The sequence below is a fragment of the Takifugu rubripes genome, chromosome 1 (assembly GCF_901000725.2).
Source record: "Takifugu rubripes chromosome 1, fTakRub1.2, whole genome shotgun sequence".
Lineage (NCBI taxonomy): Eukaryota > Metazoa > Chordata > Actinopteri > Tetraodontiformes > Tetraodontidae > Takifugu > Takifugu rubripes.
In genome coordinates this window covers 22,775,733-22,796,082 of record NC_042285.1, presented here as the reverse complement: position 1 = coordinate 22,796,082, position 20,350 = coordinate 22,775,733, and the positions used below count along the sequence as shown (strand labels likewise).

General features: G+C 39.0%; 5 protein-coding genes across 6 annotated transcripts; all 5 read right to left on the bottom strand.

The window, feature by feature from the left end:
* Positions 1-279: 279 nt before the first annotated feature.
* Positions 280-1,206, bottom strand: LOC101067828 (olfactory receptor 5F1). Its single transcript, XM_003962081.3, has one exon. The coding sequence runs from the start codon at positions 1,204-1,206 to the stop codon at positions 280-282; it is 927 nt and encodes a 308-aa protein (XP_003962130.1).
* Positions 1,207-3,453: 2,247 nt separating this feature from the next.
* On the bottom strand, positions 3,454-4,411 carry LOC101068056 (putative gustatory receptor clone PTE01). The gene has a single exon (XM_003962082.2). The coding sequence runs from the start codon at positions 4,384-4,386 to the stop codon at positions 3,454-3,456; it is 933 nt and encodes a 310-aa protein (XP_003962131.2). The 5' UTR covers positions 4,387-4,411.
* A 2,745-nt stretch (positions 4,412-7,156) lies between these two features.
* On the bottom strand, positions 7,157-8,172 carry LOC101068287 (olfactory receptor 5AN1-like). Its single transcript, XM_003962083.2, has one exon. It carries the CDS (start codon positions 8,170-8,172, stop codon positions 7,249-7,251), a length of 924 nt encoding a protein of 307 aa, XP_003962132.1. The 3' UTR covers positions 7,157-7,248.
* Positions 8,173-11,797: 3,625 nt separating this feature from the next.
* LOC115250678 (olfactory receptor 5AN1) lies at positions 11,798-14,246 on the bottom strand. Of its 2 annotated transcripts, none has more exons than XM_029840290.1 (2): positions 14,150-14,246; positions 11,798-13,568 (listed from the first exon to the last, which is right to left on the bottom strand). In XM_029840290.1, the coding sequence occupies exon 2, from the start codon at positions 13,399-13,401 to the stop codon at positions 12,481-12,483; it is 921 nt and encodes a 306-aa protein (XP_029696150.1). In that variant the 5' UTR covers positions 13,402-13,568; positions 14,150-14,246; the 3' UTR covers positions 11,798-12,480. The 2 variants fall into 2 exon arrangements, with proteins under 2 accessions (XP_029696150.1, XP_029696153.1); XM_029840293.1 differs by lacking the exon at positions 14,150-14,246 and adding an exon at positions 13,961-14,008.
* Positions 14,247-15,187: 941 nt separating this feature from the next.
* Positions 15,188-18,366, bottom strand: LOC101074682 (olfactory receptor 5AN1-like). Its single transcript, XM_029848384.1, has 5 exons — positions 17,727-18,366; positions 16,128-17,201; positions 15,766-15,917; positions 15,454-15,543; positions 15,188-15,364 (listed from the first exon to the last, which is right to left on the bottom strand). The coding sequence occupies exons 2-5, from the start codon at positions 17,032-17,034 to the stop codon at positions 15,188-15,190; spliced, it is 1,326 nt and encodes a 441-aa protein (XP_029704244.1). The 5' UTR covers positions 17,035-17,201; positions 17,727-18,366.
* Positions 18,367-20,350: the final 1,984 nt, after the last annotated feature.

The following is a 20,350-nucleotide window of genomic DNA, read 5'->3' as shown; positions in this document are numbered from 1 at the left end:
GTTTAATGGCTTACTTTTCGCTTAATGTGGACACTTTAAAACTCACAGCCTGCAGACACAATATGCACTTATGATTGAATGAGTTTCTGCCGAAAGATGTCACAGTGCAACAATAAACAAAACAAATGTGCATTTAAAGTGTTTAATCCGGTTGAACAAATTATAAAACGACAGGAAAAATGCCTGTTGATGGAAAACAAACACATTAACACACATGTTGCAACACAGCAGCAGATTCATGAAAGAATAAATGAACCAGAGTTCAGGAGGAAAAAAGCCTCATTTTCTGCTCATGTAACCTGCGATTTTGCACCGTACTTTCTGCAGTTTAAATCCATAGATTATGGGATTAACAAGTGGAGGGAAAATCACAAATTTGATACCGATCAGGTTAATGACGCTGTTGGGCAGATTATTGGAGCCGAACCGCGTGAACATCAGATCAAACACGATCACAAAGAGAAAAATGATTAGAGATACCAAGTGTGGAATGCACGTTTGTACAAACTTGACCCTGTCCTCTTTGGATTTAGTGCACGTTATGGCAAGGTGAATGTAGGTCCAAATGATGAAAAACCCGTGGAATACATAAATCAGAGTGGTGGCATGGGAGATAATGTTATTGGCCAAGGTGTTGGATTCAGAGCAGGCCAGTTCGTAGATGACCCAGTTCACACAGAAGAGTTTCTGAATTTTCGAGCCGCACAGGTTCAGTGTGGAGGTCAGAAAAATACTCAGAGAGAAAATGCAGAGGGGCAGGAGCCAGGAGGAGCACACCAGCACGGAGATCCTCCTTCTGGTCATGAAGGAGTGGTACTGCAGTGGCTGACATATGGCCAGATATCTGTCGTAGGCCATGACGGCCAGGATGGACATCTCGCAGCAAGCAAAGGAGTACATGACAAAAGCCTGCAACAGGCAGCCCTCATATGAGATTTCATGGGAGAAGGACAGGAGATCAAAGAGGAATTTAGGGTAGAATCCTGAGGCCCCGTAAAGGCCGTTGATGCAGAAGCTGCAGAGAAAGATGTACATGGGCTCATGCAGGTTTTCATCGAGGAAGATGATTGCGATGAGGGAGATGTTGACAAACAGAACCACGCAGTAATATAGAAAAGTGACTGAGAAGATGGCGATTCTGTAATTCATGGTCTCATTTAGCCCAGAGAGAGTGAAAATCCGGACAGCAGAGGCGTTATCCATCATCAGAGCTGCAAAATCTGTGTGCGCATCGTTAAGGTAGATGTTCTGGTACAGATCCCCACCACCACCAGCTGCCTCCCTTCGCTCAACTTTGATTCTATTTAAAACAGTACTGACGCTGACGACATTACAGTTCCGCTCCCATCATTGGTCCAGCAACATTTGTGCAGAGGGAATAAACACAACAACATGGATTTTTTTTAAAATGGATCATTAGTGTGTTTTCTGTAAATTTCAAATGTAAAATTTCCCATGATCCTTTGTAAATGTAGACTGACTGTCTGAACATGAAGAATTTCAGTTTATATCACATTTATATTGCAGTCAGTGAGAAGTTAAAGTAGGTTAAAGGTGTTTAATTGCGGGAAACTCTCATGCACAGGCAGAAGGTGCTGAATGTTGACACGGCTTCTACATTCCTGGAATCTCTCATTACCTCCCTTCTTGGTCATGAAACCAGATCTACAGGAGTGGGGCCCAAATGTCTCTGAGTGGCTCAAAGTAGCCGGCGGCCGTGTGCAAGAAGACTGACTGAATGAAGATGGGTGTGAGGGACAACCCTGGCAGAGCAAGAGGGCTGAATGAGCGATAGATAATTGTCAAACTAAAACCACTGGTGTGACGGTCATGGGTGTGATTGGATTTCTTTGCAGCAGAAATCTGGAGTTGAAGGCTTCATTTTCAGCCAGACAAAAGACCTTTTTGTTCCCATTGTCTCTGTTGTCTGTACACCTGAAAAGCACTTTCTTTGTGCCTGAAATGGAGGTTTTATGAATGTTACCTGGATCCCTGGGGCCACTTCTCACCAAGAGTGAACAGATGCCTCAGTGTCATTTAACACTCTCTGACCCCGAGACTGCATCTGAAAGAGGAATCCTCCTGTAAGAAAGCAGAAATGCCAGTTTCTATTGTGCCATTAAAGAACAAAAAATTGTTCTTGTTGTCTTCAGATTCTGTCCATCTACATTCAGAAAACTTTATATAAAGAAAGAAACTAATTTAATTTGGATGGCAAACCTCATTTTAGAAGGAAAAAACAGGCCATTTAATACAAATACCAGTCTGCATGCAATGATGTTAAAAGATATACAAACAGCTCTTTTATTTGTTTCATGATAATTTATTTAAACTTTTCTATTTCTATGTCTGTGTAGATTCTCTATTTCTATGCTGTTTCTGCTGCCAATTTTCTTTTTATTACATTACATAATTTTTAACCAGCTAAATAAGCTAAATAAAGCAAACAACAATAGCAGGCAGTATTTCTTAATCCTCATCCTGTTTGGCGGAAACAAAGTGATGGCAGCATCATGCTGTGAGGCTGTTTTTTCATCAGCTGGGATAAGGAGGCTGGTCAGGTTTGATGGGGGGAAAGCTGGATAGACCAAACTACAGGAGACAGAGTCCTCAGGACGTTGGACTGGGCTGAAGGGTCACCTAACACCAAGGCAATGACCTTAAACATACAACTGCTGTAGCCCAGCTACTTCAAGGTTTGACATATTGAGCAGTCAGAGATTGTCTTCTGCCTTCCATGTGCATTTTCATCCACACAACTGATGCTCTTCTTCGGACCATTCTCTGTCTTCCCCAGAGATGGGTGTGTGTGAAAATCCCAGTAGATCAGTAGTTTTTGACATACTGAGGTGAGCCTGTCTGGCACTAACAACCACGATCTGCCGTAGGAAGGAAGACAGCAGCTTTCTGAGTTGTCTGTCCTTTGGTCTCTGTTGCTGGGTATTAATCAGGATTATTTTCACCTGATCAGACCTCGAGAACCACCAGCTCATGCTTTATTAACATTTCAGTAACTTATAATCATCACTAACCACAGATTTCACATCTCATTTTTTAGTGATTTAGTGATTTTTTTAGTGATTTAGTTTTTTTTTTTTTTAAATTAGTAATAGTTTTCAAGGACTGAGAAGAGAATGTTTAGGATCATAGTGGTAGTCTGTGTGCAGATCTCAATGATGAACTTTTCATTGTCTCCTAAAGATCACTCTGAAGGTCAGGGGCAGTGCTCCTCTCCTTCCTCCTCAACATCTGCAGGTCTAAAAGTGCCACTTTATATTGCACGGCTGTAGGTTGCACACTTAAGTAAATAATGTTGCAGTAACAACATTATTTACTTCAAACATATAAAGGAAAATCATGCCATGGAATAAAATCACAACACAAGGTTATTTAAGACTGTGTATTCAAATGTCAAAACTGTAGCTTTCAATCAAACATGCCATGATTCTATTTTTATATACATACATGTTTGGTCCACAAAAAATATTGTATTCTTCTTCTGATTTTTTGCAATTTAAACCCATAAATTAAAGGATTAAGTATTGGAGGAATGAGGATAAACTGTATTGCAATAAAGTTCTGGATGCTTTCCGGTAAATTTTTGGTTCCAAATCTCATGTACAGCAAATCAAAAAGCATACATATGACCATAGTAAGCAAGCACAACAAATGTGGTAGACATGTCTGCATAAATTTAGTCCTGCTTTCTTTTGACCCTAAGCATTTCTGGATAAGATACACATAAGACCAAACAACAGCACTGAAATGGCAAAAATAAAAGATGTAATTAATATATGCAAGGACTGCATTTGCTATAGAGGCAGAACAAGATAATTTAGCAATCATATAATTCACACAGTAAATCCTTTGGATGTGTGAGCCACATAATCTGTACCTTGATGTTGTTATTGTGTTAAAAAACAACGAGCAAAATGGAATGAGCCAAGTGATAAAGATGAGCAGAGAAACTCTCTGAGGATTCATCACAGAATGATATGCCAGAGGTCGACATATAGCCACATATCTGTCATAGGCCATCAGCACTAAAATGGAAAAATCAGCACAAGCTGACGAGTGCAACACAAAAGCCTGCAGCAGACACCCCACATAAGAGATGACGTGAGAGGTCGACAGAATATCTATCAGAAATTTTGGGTAAAAACCTGTCGTCCCATAAAGTCCGTTAATGCAGAGGTTGCAGAGAAAGATATACATGGGTTCATGAAGACTTTTATCCACAATAATTGTCAAAATAACCGTCAGATTTACCTGCAAAATCACACAGTAGTACAGAAAAGTGAAGACAAACAGAGTTATTTTGTAGTTTGTTATCCCACCTAATCCCGACAGCGTAAACATGTTAACTACTGAGGTATTATCTGACATAATAACAGGACATTTACACAGTCTTTTATATTCAACCTTGAGGCTGCTGATCACCCCAGATCTAAGCAGTGAACATGTCACTTTATATACCTTTGAGGCTGTGGCACGACATAGTGAACATGGGAATTCAAACAACCAGCCCTGTGTGTTTGTGGGTGTGTATCCACAGGGCACACAGAAGAAACTCATCAATGAAGACACGGAAATGCAAACAACAAAACTGTAATAATGCAAAACTGCATAATAACATTAATAATTCAGTGACTACCACCTCTGTGTCTGCCCTTTTTCCACCAACATTTTTAACAATTTTACAAGCAACTTATTTACCGTGGTAAAACAGGTGGTTTGTGTTTCCTCCACACCTCAATTTTGGAAACTTTACTCATGCCGATGACATGTTGGGGATTGGTAGGGTGTTCTAGCCTTCTGTGACTGTTAAGGTCGGCTATTCTTCCGTAGACTCGGTCAACTCAGAGTCCCACTGAAGTTCTTTCCTGCAAAGACACTCTAAAGCGCCTGGACCTTGTTGACCATCCGCTTGTAGTTGTGTTTCTCCTTTTGTTACTTCTTCAATGTAAAGTTTGTAAAACTGAAGTAGTTTGCAGCTGCACATTGTCATAAAGATGGGTGCTGTATGAGAGTGTGGAATGCTGCAATCATACTTCACTGATCAGCTTCTTCAGCACAATGTCTCTGTAGATTCTCAATCATTCAGGTCATAGTTCGCCAAGTAAGATCTCTGCATCAACTGGAATTGTTAGGGTGTGGTACTTGTATTTGAAGCCCCAGCTGGCTCCGGGTTGCCATGGCAATGGTAATTTAAGCATTTAGGGTTTTGTACAAAAAGGATAAAAGAAGATTGTAAGATTTTTATTAGTCAGAATTGGGTGGGAAAGATGATGTGTCAAAAGTGTAGCTTCATTAAGGCTCTATGGTGCATATTCCATTACAAGGAGCACGATTGCAACATACAATGCAGCAATGTTCACGATGGGGATTCCATGTGGTGGGATGGAAAAATGTGAACATTGTTCACCACCTGAGAAACTAGCATCTGGCACAATTCCCCGAGTAAACTATTGCAACTCAGGCAGACACTGAGCCAACTGACAAATTGAGATTTTGCAGATATATTTTTGTTAATATGAATATATTATTATTCTAGGAAGTATGCATACTTAAATGGAAATAATTTACCGTATTTTCATGACTATAAGGCGCATCTAAAACGCTGAGATTTTCTCAAAAATCGATGGTGCGCCTTATAATATGGTGCGCCTTGTGTGTGGACTGAGTTCCAAAATCTGCTGTGCGTCTTTGGTGGGTGCACTACGGTAAACTCTCCGCCCATCGATTAGCGGCACACCTATGCGTAAGGACCCCCTAAAATGGAACCGGTCAAGCGCCACGCGTATGAGGCTTACTTTAAACTGCAGGCCATCGAATATGCGGCTGAAAATGGCAATCGAGCAGCTGCAAGACATTTTAATGTAAATGAGTCCATGGTCAGAATGTGGAGAAAACAAAAAAGTGAATGAATTGAGGAAGATAAACTGAGTTTCCATGGGAACAAAGCAAAGTGGCCCAAGCTGGAAGACCGAATGGGACAGTTGGTTGTGGTACAGCGAACAACTGGAAGGGGCGTCTCTACTGTCACCATTTGACAACAGGCCAAAGCGATTGCTGAAGGAATGGACATTGAGCACTTCCAAGGAGGTCCGTCTTGGTGTTTTTGCTTTATGAGGAGGCGGCATTTCTCCATACGCGCAAGGACAACTGTTGCGCAGCGGTTGCCCACGGATTACCAGGAGAGGGCGGCCATCTTCCGCACCTACTGCTGTGACAAGATAACCGCGTCCAGCCACATCTATGAGGCAGCGGTGGGCAAGTTATGCCACCATATGCGGGTGGATTGTAGACGCATGGGCTATGATACCGTCTTCATGTATTGTAAGAGCTTTCACAAAAGCCGGCATCAACGATGAAGTGGAACTCTGTGAGTCTGATTCAGATGATGAAGAAGAGGAATTCGGGATGTTGGACATTGAAATAGCAGCTGTTTAATTCCAAAACGGAAGATGAAAACTTTGATGGTTTTGTGGCGGAAGAATGAATATTTTGTTCAATAAATGTGTTGAAACTGACTGTTTTACTTCCGTTGTCATTTTTTACTGTGTGTTTTAGCATGCGCCTAAAAATACGGTGCGCCTTATGTATGTGTTAAATACAGATATAGCACCCGTAACTGAGACTGCGCCTTTTATTACAGTGCACCTTATGGTTGTGAAAATACGGTATATGGTCACTCAGATCAAGACTTGTTCTCGGCAGACCCTCAATATCAAATGACCCGATGGCAAAATAAAACTGTGCTCGGGGCAGCTTTTATTTTATTTATTTTTGCTTTATTTTTATTTATTAAGCAAAAATAAAATAATATTGTTGGTGTAAAAATGATGTTGATGTTTAAATATTAATATTTTCCTTTTGTAATACTGCAACAAAGTTAGACATTACTCATTGACCTTACGGATACATTTGTATATTAGTCTTTTTAAAACACTTTACTACTCGGTTGTTTAGTAGGTTTGTTTAGTTTTTGAAGACAGTCTCATTACTTTTTTGGTAAACACAGACTTATTATGTTTCAGTTATTGCTATCTTGTGAGAGCAATCATGAACATACTGTATTATAAAAGTGAACAGAGACAGATATCTGAAAGACAAATATGGTATTTGGAAACACAAAGGAATTTATTCCATTTTTTAATTTATTTTTCAGAATTTAAAAACATACAACTTTTTTCGACACAGATTTTCTGAAAGAACATTTTTATTCTCTTCAGAACATTTTTTTAATTAATAACTTTTTCTACATAGAAAACTTTGAATTCTGTTTCTGATCGGTGTCAGTTTTAAACCATAGATTAAAGGATTGATTAGTGGGGGAAAAAGCAGAAACTGTATTGCCATAAAATTGCGGACACTTTCTGATAACCTTCCTGAGTCAAATCTCATATGCAACAAATCAAAAAGCAAACATGCAACAACAATAAGCAATGACAATAAATGCGGAAAACATGTTTGCATGCATTTTTCCATGTTTTTCTTTGATGTTAGGAATGTTTTCATGATATAGAAATAGGAGTAAATGACGAGGAGAACATGACAGCAATAAAACGTGATGATAAAAGCAGGAAATATTACAGTTGAAATGGAAAAAGTACATTCTAATTTACGTATGACATAGGTAACACAGTAAAGTTTTGATATCTGTGAGCCACATAATCTGAGAGTTGATGTTGATACTGTGGTCACAATAAACTGAGTCAGTGGAAGCATCCAAGCAGCAAACACAAGAGCAGAAACTCTCTGAGGATTCATCACAGAGTGATACACCAGAGGTCGACATATAGCCACATATCTGTCATAGGCCATCAGCACTAAAATGGAAAATTCGGCACAAGCTGATGAGTGCACAACTAAACTCTGCACAAGGCATCCTGCATAAGAGATGACGTGAGAGGTCGACAGAATATCTATCAGAAATTTGGGGTAAAAACCTGCTGTCCCATAAAGTGAGTTGATGCAGAGGTTGCAGAGAAAGATATACATGGGTTCATGAAGACTTTTATCCATTATTATTGTCAAAATGAGGGTTACATTTACCTGAACAATCACACAGTAACAAACAAAGGTGAGAACAAATAAAGTAAATCTGTAATTTATGATTACATTGAATCCAGACAGGGTGAACATGGTCACATCTGAAGCGTTATCCATCACAAGACATGAGATAATGTTGTTACCATCCTCATGATTGTGTTAATGAGAGCTCTCAGCAGTGTAAGCGGCTTCCCTGGTTGAAGGACATGAGTGTCATGTCTCCACTGGTGAGTCCACATTTCTTTATATACCTTCCTGAATGGCATTAAAGCTACAGTCATTACCTTTAAAAAAAAAAAAAAGGATTCAGTGGAGCACTTCAGAGAAACACCACTTGACTCCACCTTCCCTCTCTCTCTCAGTCTCGAAGGAAAATCTGCCTTCGATCAACTGCTGAATTTAGGGGGTGCTGGCCTCCTTGAGAATTCCATCCTACTCTCAGCGTAGTAGATTAGCAAAATGAGGCATGAATGTAGCCCTGTGAAACCCCACAAACTAAAGGCACAGTTCCATATTAACAAAACGTAATAAGTTATGAGACATTTAGACGAAGCCACTTTGAAAACACTAAAAATAAAAAAAATATTTATCTATTCAGTCTCACATATACAGTGGAACCTCTACTTACGAATGTCTCTACATGCGGAATTTTCAGGTTACAAAACGTCTCAACGGGAAAATATTTCCTCTTGTTACGAAAAAAATTTCAGGATACAAAAGGCAAAAATACGCTACCTCTGCTACTCGCAGCTCGCAGAGTTTAGCGAACACAAACATGCTTGTAGCTGCTCTGCCACTGGCTATCGCCGAGCATTTTCCTGTCATCCCATTGGCTAGGAGGGACGTCAATCTGTACAAGTTTGTATGGATCCCAGTGTCGCCTTCGTTTAACTTTTATTCCCTATGGACCCCAGGAAAGTGATGGAGAAAAGTGAAGAAGAAGAAAAGAAGAGAGCTTTTTTGTCCATACAAACGAAGCAAGAAATAATAGAAAAGCATGAAAAAGGGATGCGTTTGGTTGATCTCGCCGAAGAATATGGCCGTAACCGCGATTTATTGTGGGTGTTCGAATGTTTGTCCATTAGATGGCGGCGTTACCACAAGTGTTAACGTTCGTTGCTAGTAATGAAGGCTAATGTAAGATTAGCCTGTAATAAAGTTCATTTTGTTCCTGGAGAAGCCTTGCACTGAATTCCTACATTTATTGTGCGGTAATCGAATTGTAACATGTATTTGTTACATGTTTTGATGCATTTTTATGATTTACAAAAAAAAAATTATGTCCGGATTTTTGGGGGCTTGAAACGGATTAGGGCATTTACATGGAAAACGCATCTCTACTTACGTAGTTTTCAGGTTACGAAACAACTTCCGGAACCAATTAATTTCGTAAGTAGAGGTCCCACTGTAGTGGTTTAGTGATGAAGTACAGTATTGTGCAAAAAACCTAGACCATATTTTTCGATATTATTGTTTGTTTAATATAAAATTGTAATAGCTAATAGATTTTAAGTGAGCCATTAATTGGCAAAAATTTGAATGCCGTTGGTCGCCCAATCATTTCAACAGCTTGGCATTCAAAATGTCAAATTGGAAGTATGTAACCAGAAGAGGAGAGGTGAAAGAATCAAACCCTGTGGCGCCCCCATTTTTCAGTGTATATAATGGAACGTCCTTGAACCACTGGAACAGCCAGTAGTCAAAAGTTACCATGATGAAAATCGGGACTGTCAATAGTACTACAGTATAATCTTGGTGGTCAACTTCCAAAAGAAAATTTGGTCTGTGTGTGCAGAGAAAAAACATCTTTGTCTGACATGTTTGTGTTGGTGTGTTCTTGTACATATGACATACTATCAATATACACGATCAGCTTGCAAATTGAGGACATTTTCGGGAATTAAGGACATTTTGGCTCACTCCCACAATTTCAAAGGGGTGTTTCAATTTTAAGACATGATTTTAAAGGTGAGTTTAAACTACTGATGGTGGACCTTTGAAGTCAGCATGTGATGTCAGGTTTAATAACCGTCCCCAAGCAATTTAACTTAAATGGCTAAATATCAGTACTCTGTGAATTAGTAAATGTTTTTTAGCCAATATTATGACTTGAGATACTTTTATTTAATAAATAAATTGCATATAGCAGAAGCATGTTTAGAACCAAATTGGAAGAAAAAGACAAGAAAAACTAATCATAACAGATGTGTACTCAATAATATTTGTAAACACACCACAAAATATCAAATACTTTGCTTTCTGGATGGCCTGTTGTGCTGTGGTCAACCTTATACAAAGGTGTGTCTACGTGTGTGTGTATGTCCATCTATTTGACATGTTATGTACTACATGAAATTTGCCCTTCCATCCTACTGGGTGGCAAAGCTCTCAGTGAACCTTTTCTTGAAGTCGGAGATTTTTCTGCTTTCTTTCTCCACAGACAGCATGGCCAAAGCATTCAGGTGATCCTGTGTTATGGTGCTCCTCAGGAAAGTCTTGATCTCTTTAGAGTAGAGAATCAGCTCTCTGACTTTACTGACGTCACGGCTTTTGTTACAAAAATCTTAAAAACAGCCTCAGTGAACATGACCAGACGTTTTTTCTCTGGTGAAACTGTAACAAATCAGTGCCGCGCTGCAAGTCCTGAACTCCATGTTCTCGTAGATGAGGGATAGCTCTGTTCTGAGCTTAGCCTTGTTCAGCATAGGACGGGCCTCCACAGTGGTTTCCAGTGCTTTCAGGAACTGGACAAAATGGAGAACGAACAGGTCTCCTTGTCACAGAGTGGCACTGACCAGGTGCTTGATAAGAGATCTACTCTTCAATTGGCTCAGGATAGCATCACATAGTTGTGGCATGATAAATAATAGAAAGAATTAACAATTTTTAAAAATGTAATTGTGTCCTCTTTTGAGTTCAAAGCTGAAAACACCTCACTGGGTGGTTAGAAAACACAAATTTAATGGTACAGAGGCCACAATGATTAAGTCTCTGAAAAGCCCTGGTTTATCTGGGGCCAGCTCAAAAGCTCCACAGAATTTAATGCAGGTTACTATCTTGGACACGATGTGTTGGTACTGATCCACTTCCTCATTGTGCTTCTTCACACCAAGCCTGCGCCCTTTAAACTTATGCGAGATGGTTTATGTTTCATTATCTTTTCTGAATAAATTTTCTTGTCTGTCACTTCTGACGTGGTCCAGGCAGAAACTGTTCCAGCCTTTTTTATGAGCAAACCTAGAAAGCAAAATAAGGCATTTACATAATTTACCCAGCTAACCAAGATTTTTTGATATACCAGTTAAGGGAGAACTTCCCATTGTACTCTTTGAAACTATAGTTCCAACAAATACACCTGCTCTTTGGAAGTGATCTCTTAAGGGTTATATTGCACAATGTAAAACATGCAGATCATTTGTTCATTTTTAGAAACAATACGCACATTAAAACGGAACCCAAATGTACATTTTTCAGTGTAAACTCAAGAAAACAATTCATACATAATATTTTATTAACAGAGTTTTAGCAGTACAAAAGAAAGTTTCCTGTTTCTGTCGTCTTGTCTACTTAAACTTGTTATTATTGCTCATTTCTTAAATGACTGTCAATAGACTGACCACCTCACACTACTTTGTGGAATTTCAGTTCAAGAAATATGAGTATAGGATCAAGATCTCTCTATTGTTGGTGTAATTTGGCACATGGAAAAAAGAGAACTTTTAAGAAATTTTGAAAGAAAATTTTTATTCTCTGCAGAACATTTTATAAATTAATAACTTTTTCTATACAGAAAACTTTGAATTCTCTTTCTGATTGGTGTCAGTTTTAAACCATGAATTAAAGAATTGATTAGTGGAATAAAGAACGGAAACGGTATTGCCATAAAATTTCGAGCACTTTCTGATAACTTTCCAGAGTCAAATCTCATATGCAACAAATCAAAAAGCAAACATATGATGGTAACACTCAAAGACAAGACATGGGGCCTCCTTTGATGTTAGGCATATTTTCATTATATAGAAATAAGAGTAAAAGCTAAAATCATCTCACTGGGTGCTTAGAAAACACAAATTTAATGTTACAGAGGCCACAATGACTGTCTCTGAAAAGCCCTGGTTTATCTGGGGCCAGCTCAAAAGCTCCACAGAATTTAATGCAGTCTCTTATCTTGGACACGATGTGTTGGTTCCGATCCACTTCCTGATTGTGCTTCTTCACACCAAGCCTGGGACATTCATGTCTTGTCTACTTAATCTGTGTTATTCATTTCTTAAATAAATTATTGTCAATAGACTGACCACCTCAGTTAAAGAAATATGAGAATAAGATAAGGGTCTTACTGTTGTTAATGTAATATGGCACATTAAGAAGGATAAGAGATTATTTCAAAGAGTTTTTTTTTTCTCTGCAGAAATTTTTTTCAGATTAGATTTTTTTGCCGAGAAAATTTTGAATTCTGTTTCTGATTGGTGTCAGTTTTATACCATAGATTAAAGGATTGATTAGTGGAGGAAAGAGCAGAAACTGTATTGCCATGAAATTGCGGGCATTGTCTGATAACGTTCCTGAGTCAAATCTCATATGTACCAAATCAAAAAGCAAACATACAATTACAACAATCAAAGATGATACATGGGGCAGACATGTTTGTATAAATTTCCTCCTATCCTCTTTGGATGTTAGGCATGTTTTCATTATATAGAAATAAGAGTAAATGATGAGGAGAACATGACAGGAATAAAATGTGATGATAAAAGCAGGAAAGATTACAGTTGAAATGGAAGATGAACATTGTAATTTACGTATGACATAGGTAACACAGTAAAGTTTTGATATCTGTGAGCCACATAACCTGAGAGTTGATGTTGATACTGTGATCACAATCAACTGAGTCAGTGGAAGCATCCAAGCAGCGAACACAAGAGCAGAAACTCTCTGAGGATTCATCACAGAGTGATATACCAGAGGTTGACATATAGCAACATATCTGTCATAGGCCATCAGCACTAAAATGGAAAAATCAGCACAAACTGATGAGTGCACAACTAAACTCTGCACAAGGCATCCTGCATAAGAGATGACGTGAGAGGTTGACAGAATATCTATCAGAAATTTGGGGTAAAAACCTGCTGTCCCATAAAGTGAGTTGATGCAGAGGTTGCAAAGAAAGATATACATGGGTTCATGAAGACCTTTATCCATTATTATCGTCAAAATGAGGGTTACATTTACCTGAACAATCACACAGTAACAAACAAAGGTGAGAGCAAATAAAGTAAATTTGTAATTTACAATACCATTAAATCCAGACAGGGTGAACATGGTCACGTCTGAAGCGTTATCCATTACAAGATATGAGATAATGTTGTTACCATTCTCATGATTGTGTTGATGAGAGGTCTCAGTATTGTCAGCGGCTTCCCTGGTTGAAGGACAGGAGTGTCCTGTCTCCACTGGTGAGTCCACATTTCTTTATATACCTTCCTGGATGGCATTAAAGCTACAGTCATTACCTTTAAAAAAAAAAAAAAGATTCAGTTGAGGATTTCAAAGAAATACCACTTGACTCCACCATCCCCCCTCAGTAGTCTCAAAGGAGAACCTGCCTTCGACCAACTGCTGAATATCAGGGGTGCTGGCCTCCTTGTGAACTGCATTTTACCCTAAGCATAGTACATTAGCAAAGTGAGGCATTAGTGTAGCCCTGTGGAACCCCACAAACTAAAGGCACAGTTCTATATTAAGAGAACTTTAATAATTTATTAGACCTTTAGAAAAAGACACTTTGAAAACACTAAAAAATAAAATATTTATCTGTTCAGTCTCACTTATTGCGGTTCAGTGATGAAGCACAGGATTGCACAAAACACCAAAACCAAATTTTTCAGTGGCATGGTTTAATTACTTCTGAACTTAATCTCACTGCGTTGGGCCAATCATTTTGACAGCTTGGCATTCAAAATGTCCCATTGGAAGTATGTAACCAGAAGAGGAGAGGTGAAACTGTCAGGCAGCAGACGAGAACCCAAGAGCGACACCAGAGTTCGGTTGAACACAGCTTGATTAACAGGAACAGAAGGCAGACAGGATATACCAGGGAAAAGGCAGAACAGAGTCGTCAGGAACAGGCAGGGTCGGAACCAGGCAAACAGGCCGGCAGGAAAACGCTGGAAAGTCATGTGGAAACACAGAGGACAATCTGGCAGGGAGGCAGCGTAGCGCAGGGAAATAAAAGGGCTCATGATTACAGATTTGCCACAGGTGCGCGGAGTGAGCGAGGACACAAGGGCGGGTTCGCCCGCAGGTGTGACATGAAACAATCAAAACCTGTGGAGCCCCCATTTATCAGTATATATAATGGAACGTCCTTGAACCACAGGAACAACCAGTATTCAGAAATGACCATGATGAAAATCCAGACTGTCAATAGTACTACAGTAAAATCGTGGTGGTCAACTCCCAAAATAAAATTTGGTTTATGTGTGCAGAGAAAAAAACTTCTTTGTCTTACATGTTGGTGTTTGTGTGTTGTACATATGACGTACTGAGTATCAATATACATGATCAGCTTGCAAAGTGAGGACATTCTTTCTTAGTATGGACATTTTGGCTCACTCCCACAATTTCAAAGGGGTGTTTCAATTTTAAGACATGATTTTAAAGGGGAGTTTAAACTACTGTTGGTGGGCCTTTGAAGTCAGCATGTGATTAGATTAGATTCAACTTTATTGTCATTACACATGTCACAAGTACAAGGCAACGAAATGCAGTGTCAGGTTTAATAACTGTCCCCAATCAATTAAACATAAATTGCTGAATATCAGTGCTCTGTGAATTAGTAAATGTTTTTTTAGCCAATAATATTACTTGAGATATTTTTATTCGATAATTAAATTGCATGTAGCAGAAGCATGTTTAGAAACAAATTGAAAGAAACAGACAAGAAAAACGACGGCAAATAATAACAGATGCGTACTCAATATTATTTCTGAACATACCACAAAATGTCAGATATTTTGCCTTCTGGATGACCTGTGCTGTGGTCAAACTTATACAAAGGTGTGCTTCTGTGTGTGTGTGTGTGTCTCCATCTATTGTATATTATATGCTACATGAAATTTGCCCTTCCATCCTACTGAGTGGCAAAGCTCTCAGTGAGCCTTTTCTTTCTGCGTTCTTTCTCCACAGACAGCATGGCCAAAGCATTCAGGTGATCCTGTGTTATGGTGCTCCTCAGGAAAGTCTTGATCTCTTTAGAGTAGAGAAGCAGCTCTATGACTTCTGTGGTTATGGGTGTTGCTACAAAAATCTTAAAAACAGTCTCAATGAACATGACCTGAAGTTTGTTCTGTTAAAATTGTAACAAATCAGTGCCGCGCTGCACGTCCTGAACTCCACGTTCTCGTAGATGAGGGATAGCTCTGTTCTGAGCTTAGCCTTGTTCAGCATAGGACGGGCCTCCACAGTGGTTTCCAGTGCTTTCAGGAACTGGACAGAATGGAGAATTAACAGGTCTCCTTGTCACAGAGTGGCACTGACAAGGTGCTTGAGAAGAAATCTACTCTTCAAACTCAGGATAGTATCACACAGCTGTGGCATGATAAATAATAGAAAGAATAAACAATTTTTAAAAATGTAATTGTGTCCTCTTTTGAGTTAAAAGCTAAAATCATCTCACTGGGTGGTTTGAAAATTCAAATTTAATGTTACAGAGGCCACAATGATTAAGTCTCTGAAAAGCCCTGGTTTATCTGGGGCCAGCTCAAAAGCTCCACAGAATTTAATCCAGTCTATTATCTTGGACACAATGTGTTGGTTCCGATCCGCTTCCTCATTGTGCTTCTTCACACCAACCCTGCGCCCTTCATGTTTTGTCGACTTAAACTCGGTAAATTGTTATTTTTGCTCATTTCCTAAACAAGTTATTGTCAATAGACTGACCACCTCAGTTAAAGAAATATGAGCATAGGATCAAATTCCTATTGTTGTTGTAATATGGAACATGAAAAAGAGATTTTTAGAAAGATTTTTTTTTTCCTCTGCAGACTATTTTTTTTAATTAACTTTCCTACTTAGAAAACTTTTAATTCTGTTTCTGAGTGGTGTCAGTTTTAAACCATAGATTAAAGGATTGATTATTGGAGGAAAAAGCAGAAACTGTATTGCCATAAAATTGCGGGCACTGTCTGATAACTTTCCAGAGTCAAATCTCATATGTACCACATCAAAAAGCAAACATACAATGGTAATACTCAAAGACGATATATGGGGCAAACATGTTTGTATAAATTTCCTCCTATCCTCTTTGAATGTTAGGCATGTTTTCATTATATAGAAATAGGAGTAAATGACAAGGAGAACGTGACAGGAATAAAATATGATGATAAAAGCAGGAAAGATTACAGTTAAAATGGAAGATGAACATTGTAACTTACGTATGACATAGGTAACACAGTAAAGTTTTGATATCTGTGAGCCACATAACCTGAGAGTTGATGTTGATACTGTGGTCACAATAAACTGAGTCAGTGGAAGCATCCAAGCAGTGAACACAAGAGCAGAAACTCTCTGAGGATTCATCACAGAGTGATACACCAGAGGTTGACATATAGCCACATATCTGTCATAGGCCATCAGCACTAAAATGGAAAATTCGGCACAAGCTGACGAGTGCACAACTAAACTCTGCACAAGGCATCCTGCATAAGAGATGACGTGAGAGGTTGACAGAATATCTATCAGAAATTTGGGATAAAAACCTGCTGTCCCATAAATTGAGTTGATGCAAAGGTTGCAGAGAAAGATATACATGGGTTCATGAAGACTTTTATCCATTATTATCGTCAAAATGAGGGTTACATTTACCTTAACAATCACACAGTAACAAACAAAGGTGAGAGCAAATAAAGTAAATCTGTACTTTATAATGCCATTGAATCCAGAGAGGGTGAACATGGTCATGTCTGAAGCGTTATCCATTACAAGATATGAGATAATGTTGTTACCATCCTCTTGATTGTGTTGATGAGAGCTCTCAGCATTGTAAGCGGCTTCCCTGGTTGAGGGACAGGAGTGTCCTGTCTTCACTGGTGAGTCCACATTTCTTTATATACCTTCCTGGATGGCATTCAAGCTACAGTCGTTACCTTTAAAAAAAGGATTCAGTGGAGCACTTCAGAGAAACACCACTTGACTCCACCTTCCTTCCTTTTGTCTCAAAAGAAACCCTGACTTCAATCAACTGCTGAAAATATGGGGGTGCTGGCCTCCTTTAGAATTCCATCCTACTCTCAGCGCAGTACATTAGCAAAATGAGGCATGAATGTAGCCCTGTGGAACTCCACAAACTAAGGGCACAGTTCCATATTAACAGAACGTAATAAGTTATGAGACATTTAGACAAAGCCACTTTGAAAACACTAAAAAATAAAATAATATTTATCTGTTTGGTCTCACTTATTGTGGTTTAGTGGTGAAGTAAAAACCTAGACCAAATTTTTCAGTATTATTTTTTGTACAATTTAAAATAGTTATAGCTAATAGATTTTGTGTGAGCCATCAAATGACAAAATTTTGAATGCCGTTGGTCGCCCAATCATTTTGACAGCTTGGCATTCAAAATGTCCCATTGCAAGTATGTATCCAGAAGAAGAGAGGTGAAAGAATCAAACCCTGTGGCCGACGTCTCTCCTGTAGCCAGTTGTCCAACCGCGTCACCAGACTGATGAGCGCCTTCAAATTCTCCCTCGCGGCTAACTCATCCTTAAGGTCGTCAGAGAGTCCCTGTGTGAACACCCCCCGAAGCGCCTCATCATTCCAGACACTCCTAGCCACGAGGATGAGGAAACGAATGGAATAGCCGCCACCGAGCTGGAGCCCTGACGCAGAGACATGACTGTCCCTTAATGGAACGGTTGACCGAAGATTGTCGGCAGGTGCGATCGCCTGCAGTGCCAGCTGTGGATGATGATCAGCTCCTCCACACCCCCTGCAGGAAGAAACAAGCAACAAAGGACCCAGAACCTTGGAACCCAACACTTATCAATTGGCCCACTGGAAGAATTGGTAAAGCAAACTTGGCTATATGGACATATGGAGTATCTTTTTTGGTCTCCCTGCTTCATCGGTCTCCACCCCAGCTATTCCTGGTGACTCCTCAGAAGTGACAGGTTTTTTTTGTGGATACACAGTCCAGAAAGCAAATAAAAGTGTTAAGAAAATTGAAATTTGTAATTACTCAAAATTCTTGTAATGACAATGTGGTTGCTAATTTATTGTTTCTGTTTTGTTATTGTGTGACCTCAAGGTGCAAGTCTTTTATTATTAAATTTGTTGGTAACTATTTTCTAAAAGAAATAAACCACTTCAGGCCATGATGTTTGCTCATTATGTGCAAAGAGGTATTCTTCATGTTGTGATGTATTGCTTAAGTCAAAGTTCCTCTGTGGTGGATAGATAGACAATGCTGGGAAGGTTGTTGATACCGTTAGTGAGAGCTAATGTGTTAATATTCTTTATGTTACAGAATGAAACGAGTTGTAAGGGATTTGTTTTCGGTAATGGTAAATTGGACAGTGAAAGACACAAACTTGTGGTCAGAAATACACATGTTGAATGCTAAACAGTTCAGGGGAATCATTTGATCATTATTGCTGTAATCCAAGGCTGTGCAGGAATGATTTGAAGTTCTATGTAAGAACATTGTTTACAATATCACGTGAAAAATCAATCAGCTGTATTACTTTAGGTGACAGAATAGGAGGGAAGGGTAGAAAATGTGTCAATTAAGTCTTCAGTGGTAACAATGTTGCCTGTCTCTCCACCCTTCCAGAGATGTAAACAAAACCATGTGGAATTGTTATGAATGCCTTTAGGCCAGGTGGTGGGAGCTCAATCTGTTGGGGACTGGGCTGAGAAGCAGAGGATTCTTGGTTTGAGCCCAGGTGCTGTCAAAACATGGAAGATGTTCTGGTAGTAGGGGAAGGTGCCATGACACCTTCACAGCACTGCTGAGGTACCCTTGAGCATGGTACCACACTCATAAATTCTCAAATAGTTGTGCTGCAATCAACTGGCTACTCATCTGGGGGTGTACTCTTTCATTACCATCCCTGTGACCCCAAAAGGGGTAAAGTTGTCAAGAAGACAAAAGACAAAAATTTGTTAGACCTCACGGGAGGTTCTGTAGTTAAAGAGGTTCCACTAAAGACTATTGGGATAATTATTTTATGTGGACAAAAAATATAACCTAAATGAGAATACTCCACATATGCCAGGGAGTAATCTACATTAACTAGCATTTCATTTCATTCATTCATTTCTCAGGTATGCTTTAATCGGCTTCAATTTGGAGAAGCTACTCTCTGATGCAGCAACTGCCACTTTTGCATACATGAAGCCAGACTTTATGTTAATGTTTGGAGAAAATTTCTGAATTCTACTTTGGTGAAAAAAGTACAATCCTTCCATCGACATAGATATAAATGGATACTGGATACTGTTTGCTTTAACTAAAAGTTGGGATTTTTCTTTTCTTCCCATGAATTGATATCCTCTCAATATTTTATTGTGCAATCTTTCCCAAGCATAATGTGAAAGAAATTTAAATTATACAGCTACATACAGACACATGTTATGCAGTAATATGTTCATACGTAAATATATACAAACACAGAACCTACATCTACCCAAAACCCTAACCCTTAATATGCAGTAGAAAAAAATGAATTTAAACTAGTTACAATTCTGAACATCAAAGTGCATATCTGTCTGGCACGATATGATAACATGATTACATAAAAATGATCCAAACTCTAAATGGAAACATTCTGCTTCATAATGTTGATTATAACTTGCAAATAAATACAATGAAGTTCTCATTTTTTAACTCTTACATGATGTAATTATTTCAAAACATAAACACACCACCTGTGAAATTATGTCAATTATATGACAAAGGCACATATACCAAACCATTTTTATGCATGGCATGTCTCCTTTCAGGTTCACAGGGAAGTCACTGGTGCATTTAGATCAGGGCAAGGCCAGTTCATCGCAAGGCCCCGACGTGACAATTTGGGGTTTCTCTACCTTGCTTGAGGGTACCTTAACAGTACTCTGAAGGTATCTTCCTACCAGAACACCTACCAAGTTTTGTCTGCACTGGGGCATGAACGAAGAACCCTTAACTTCTCAGCCCAGTCCCCCACAGACTGGACTGTCTGTACCCCAAATAGCTCTCATATAGAAAGATTATTATAGAGAACAAAATAAATAAATACAAAGGATTAATTCA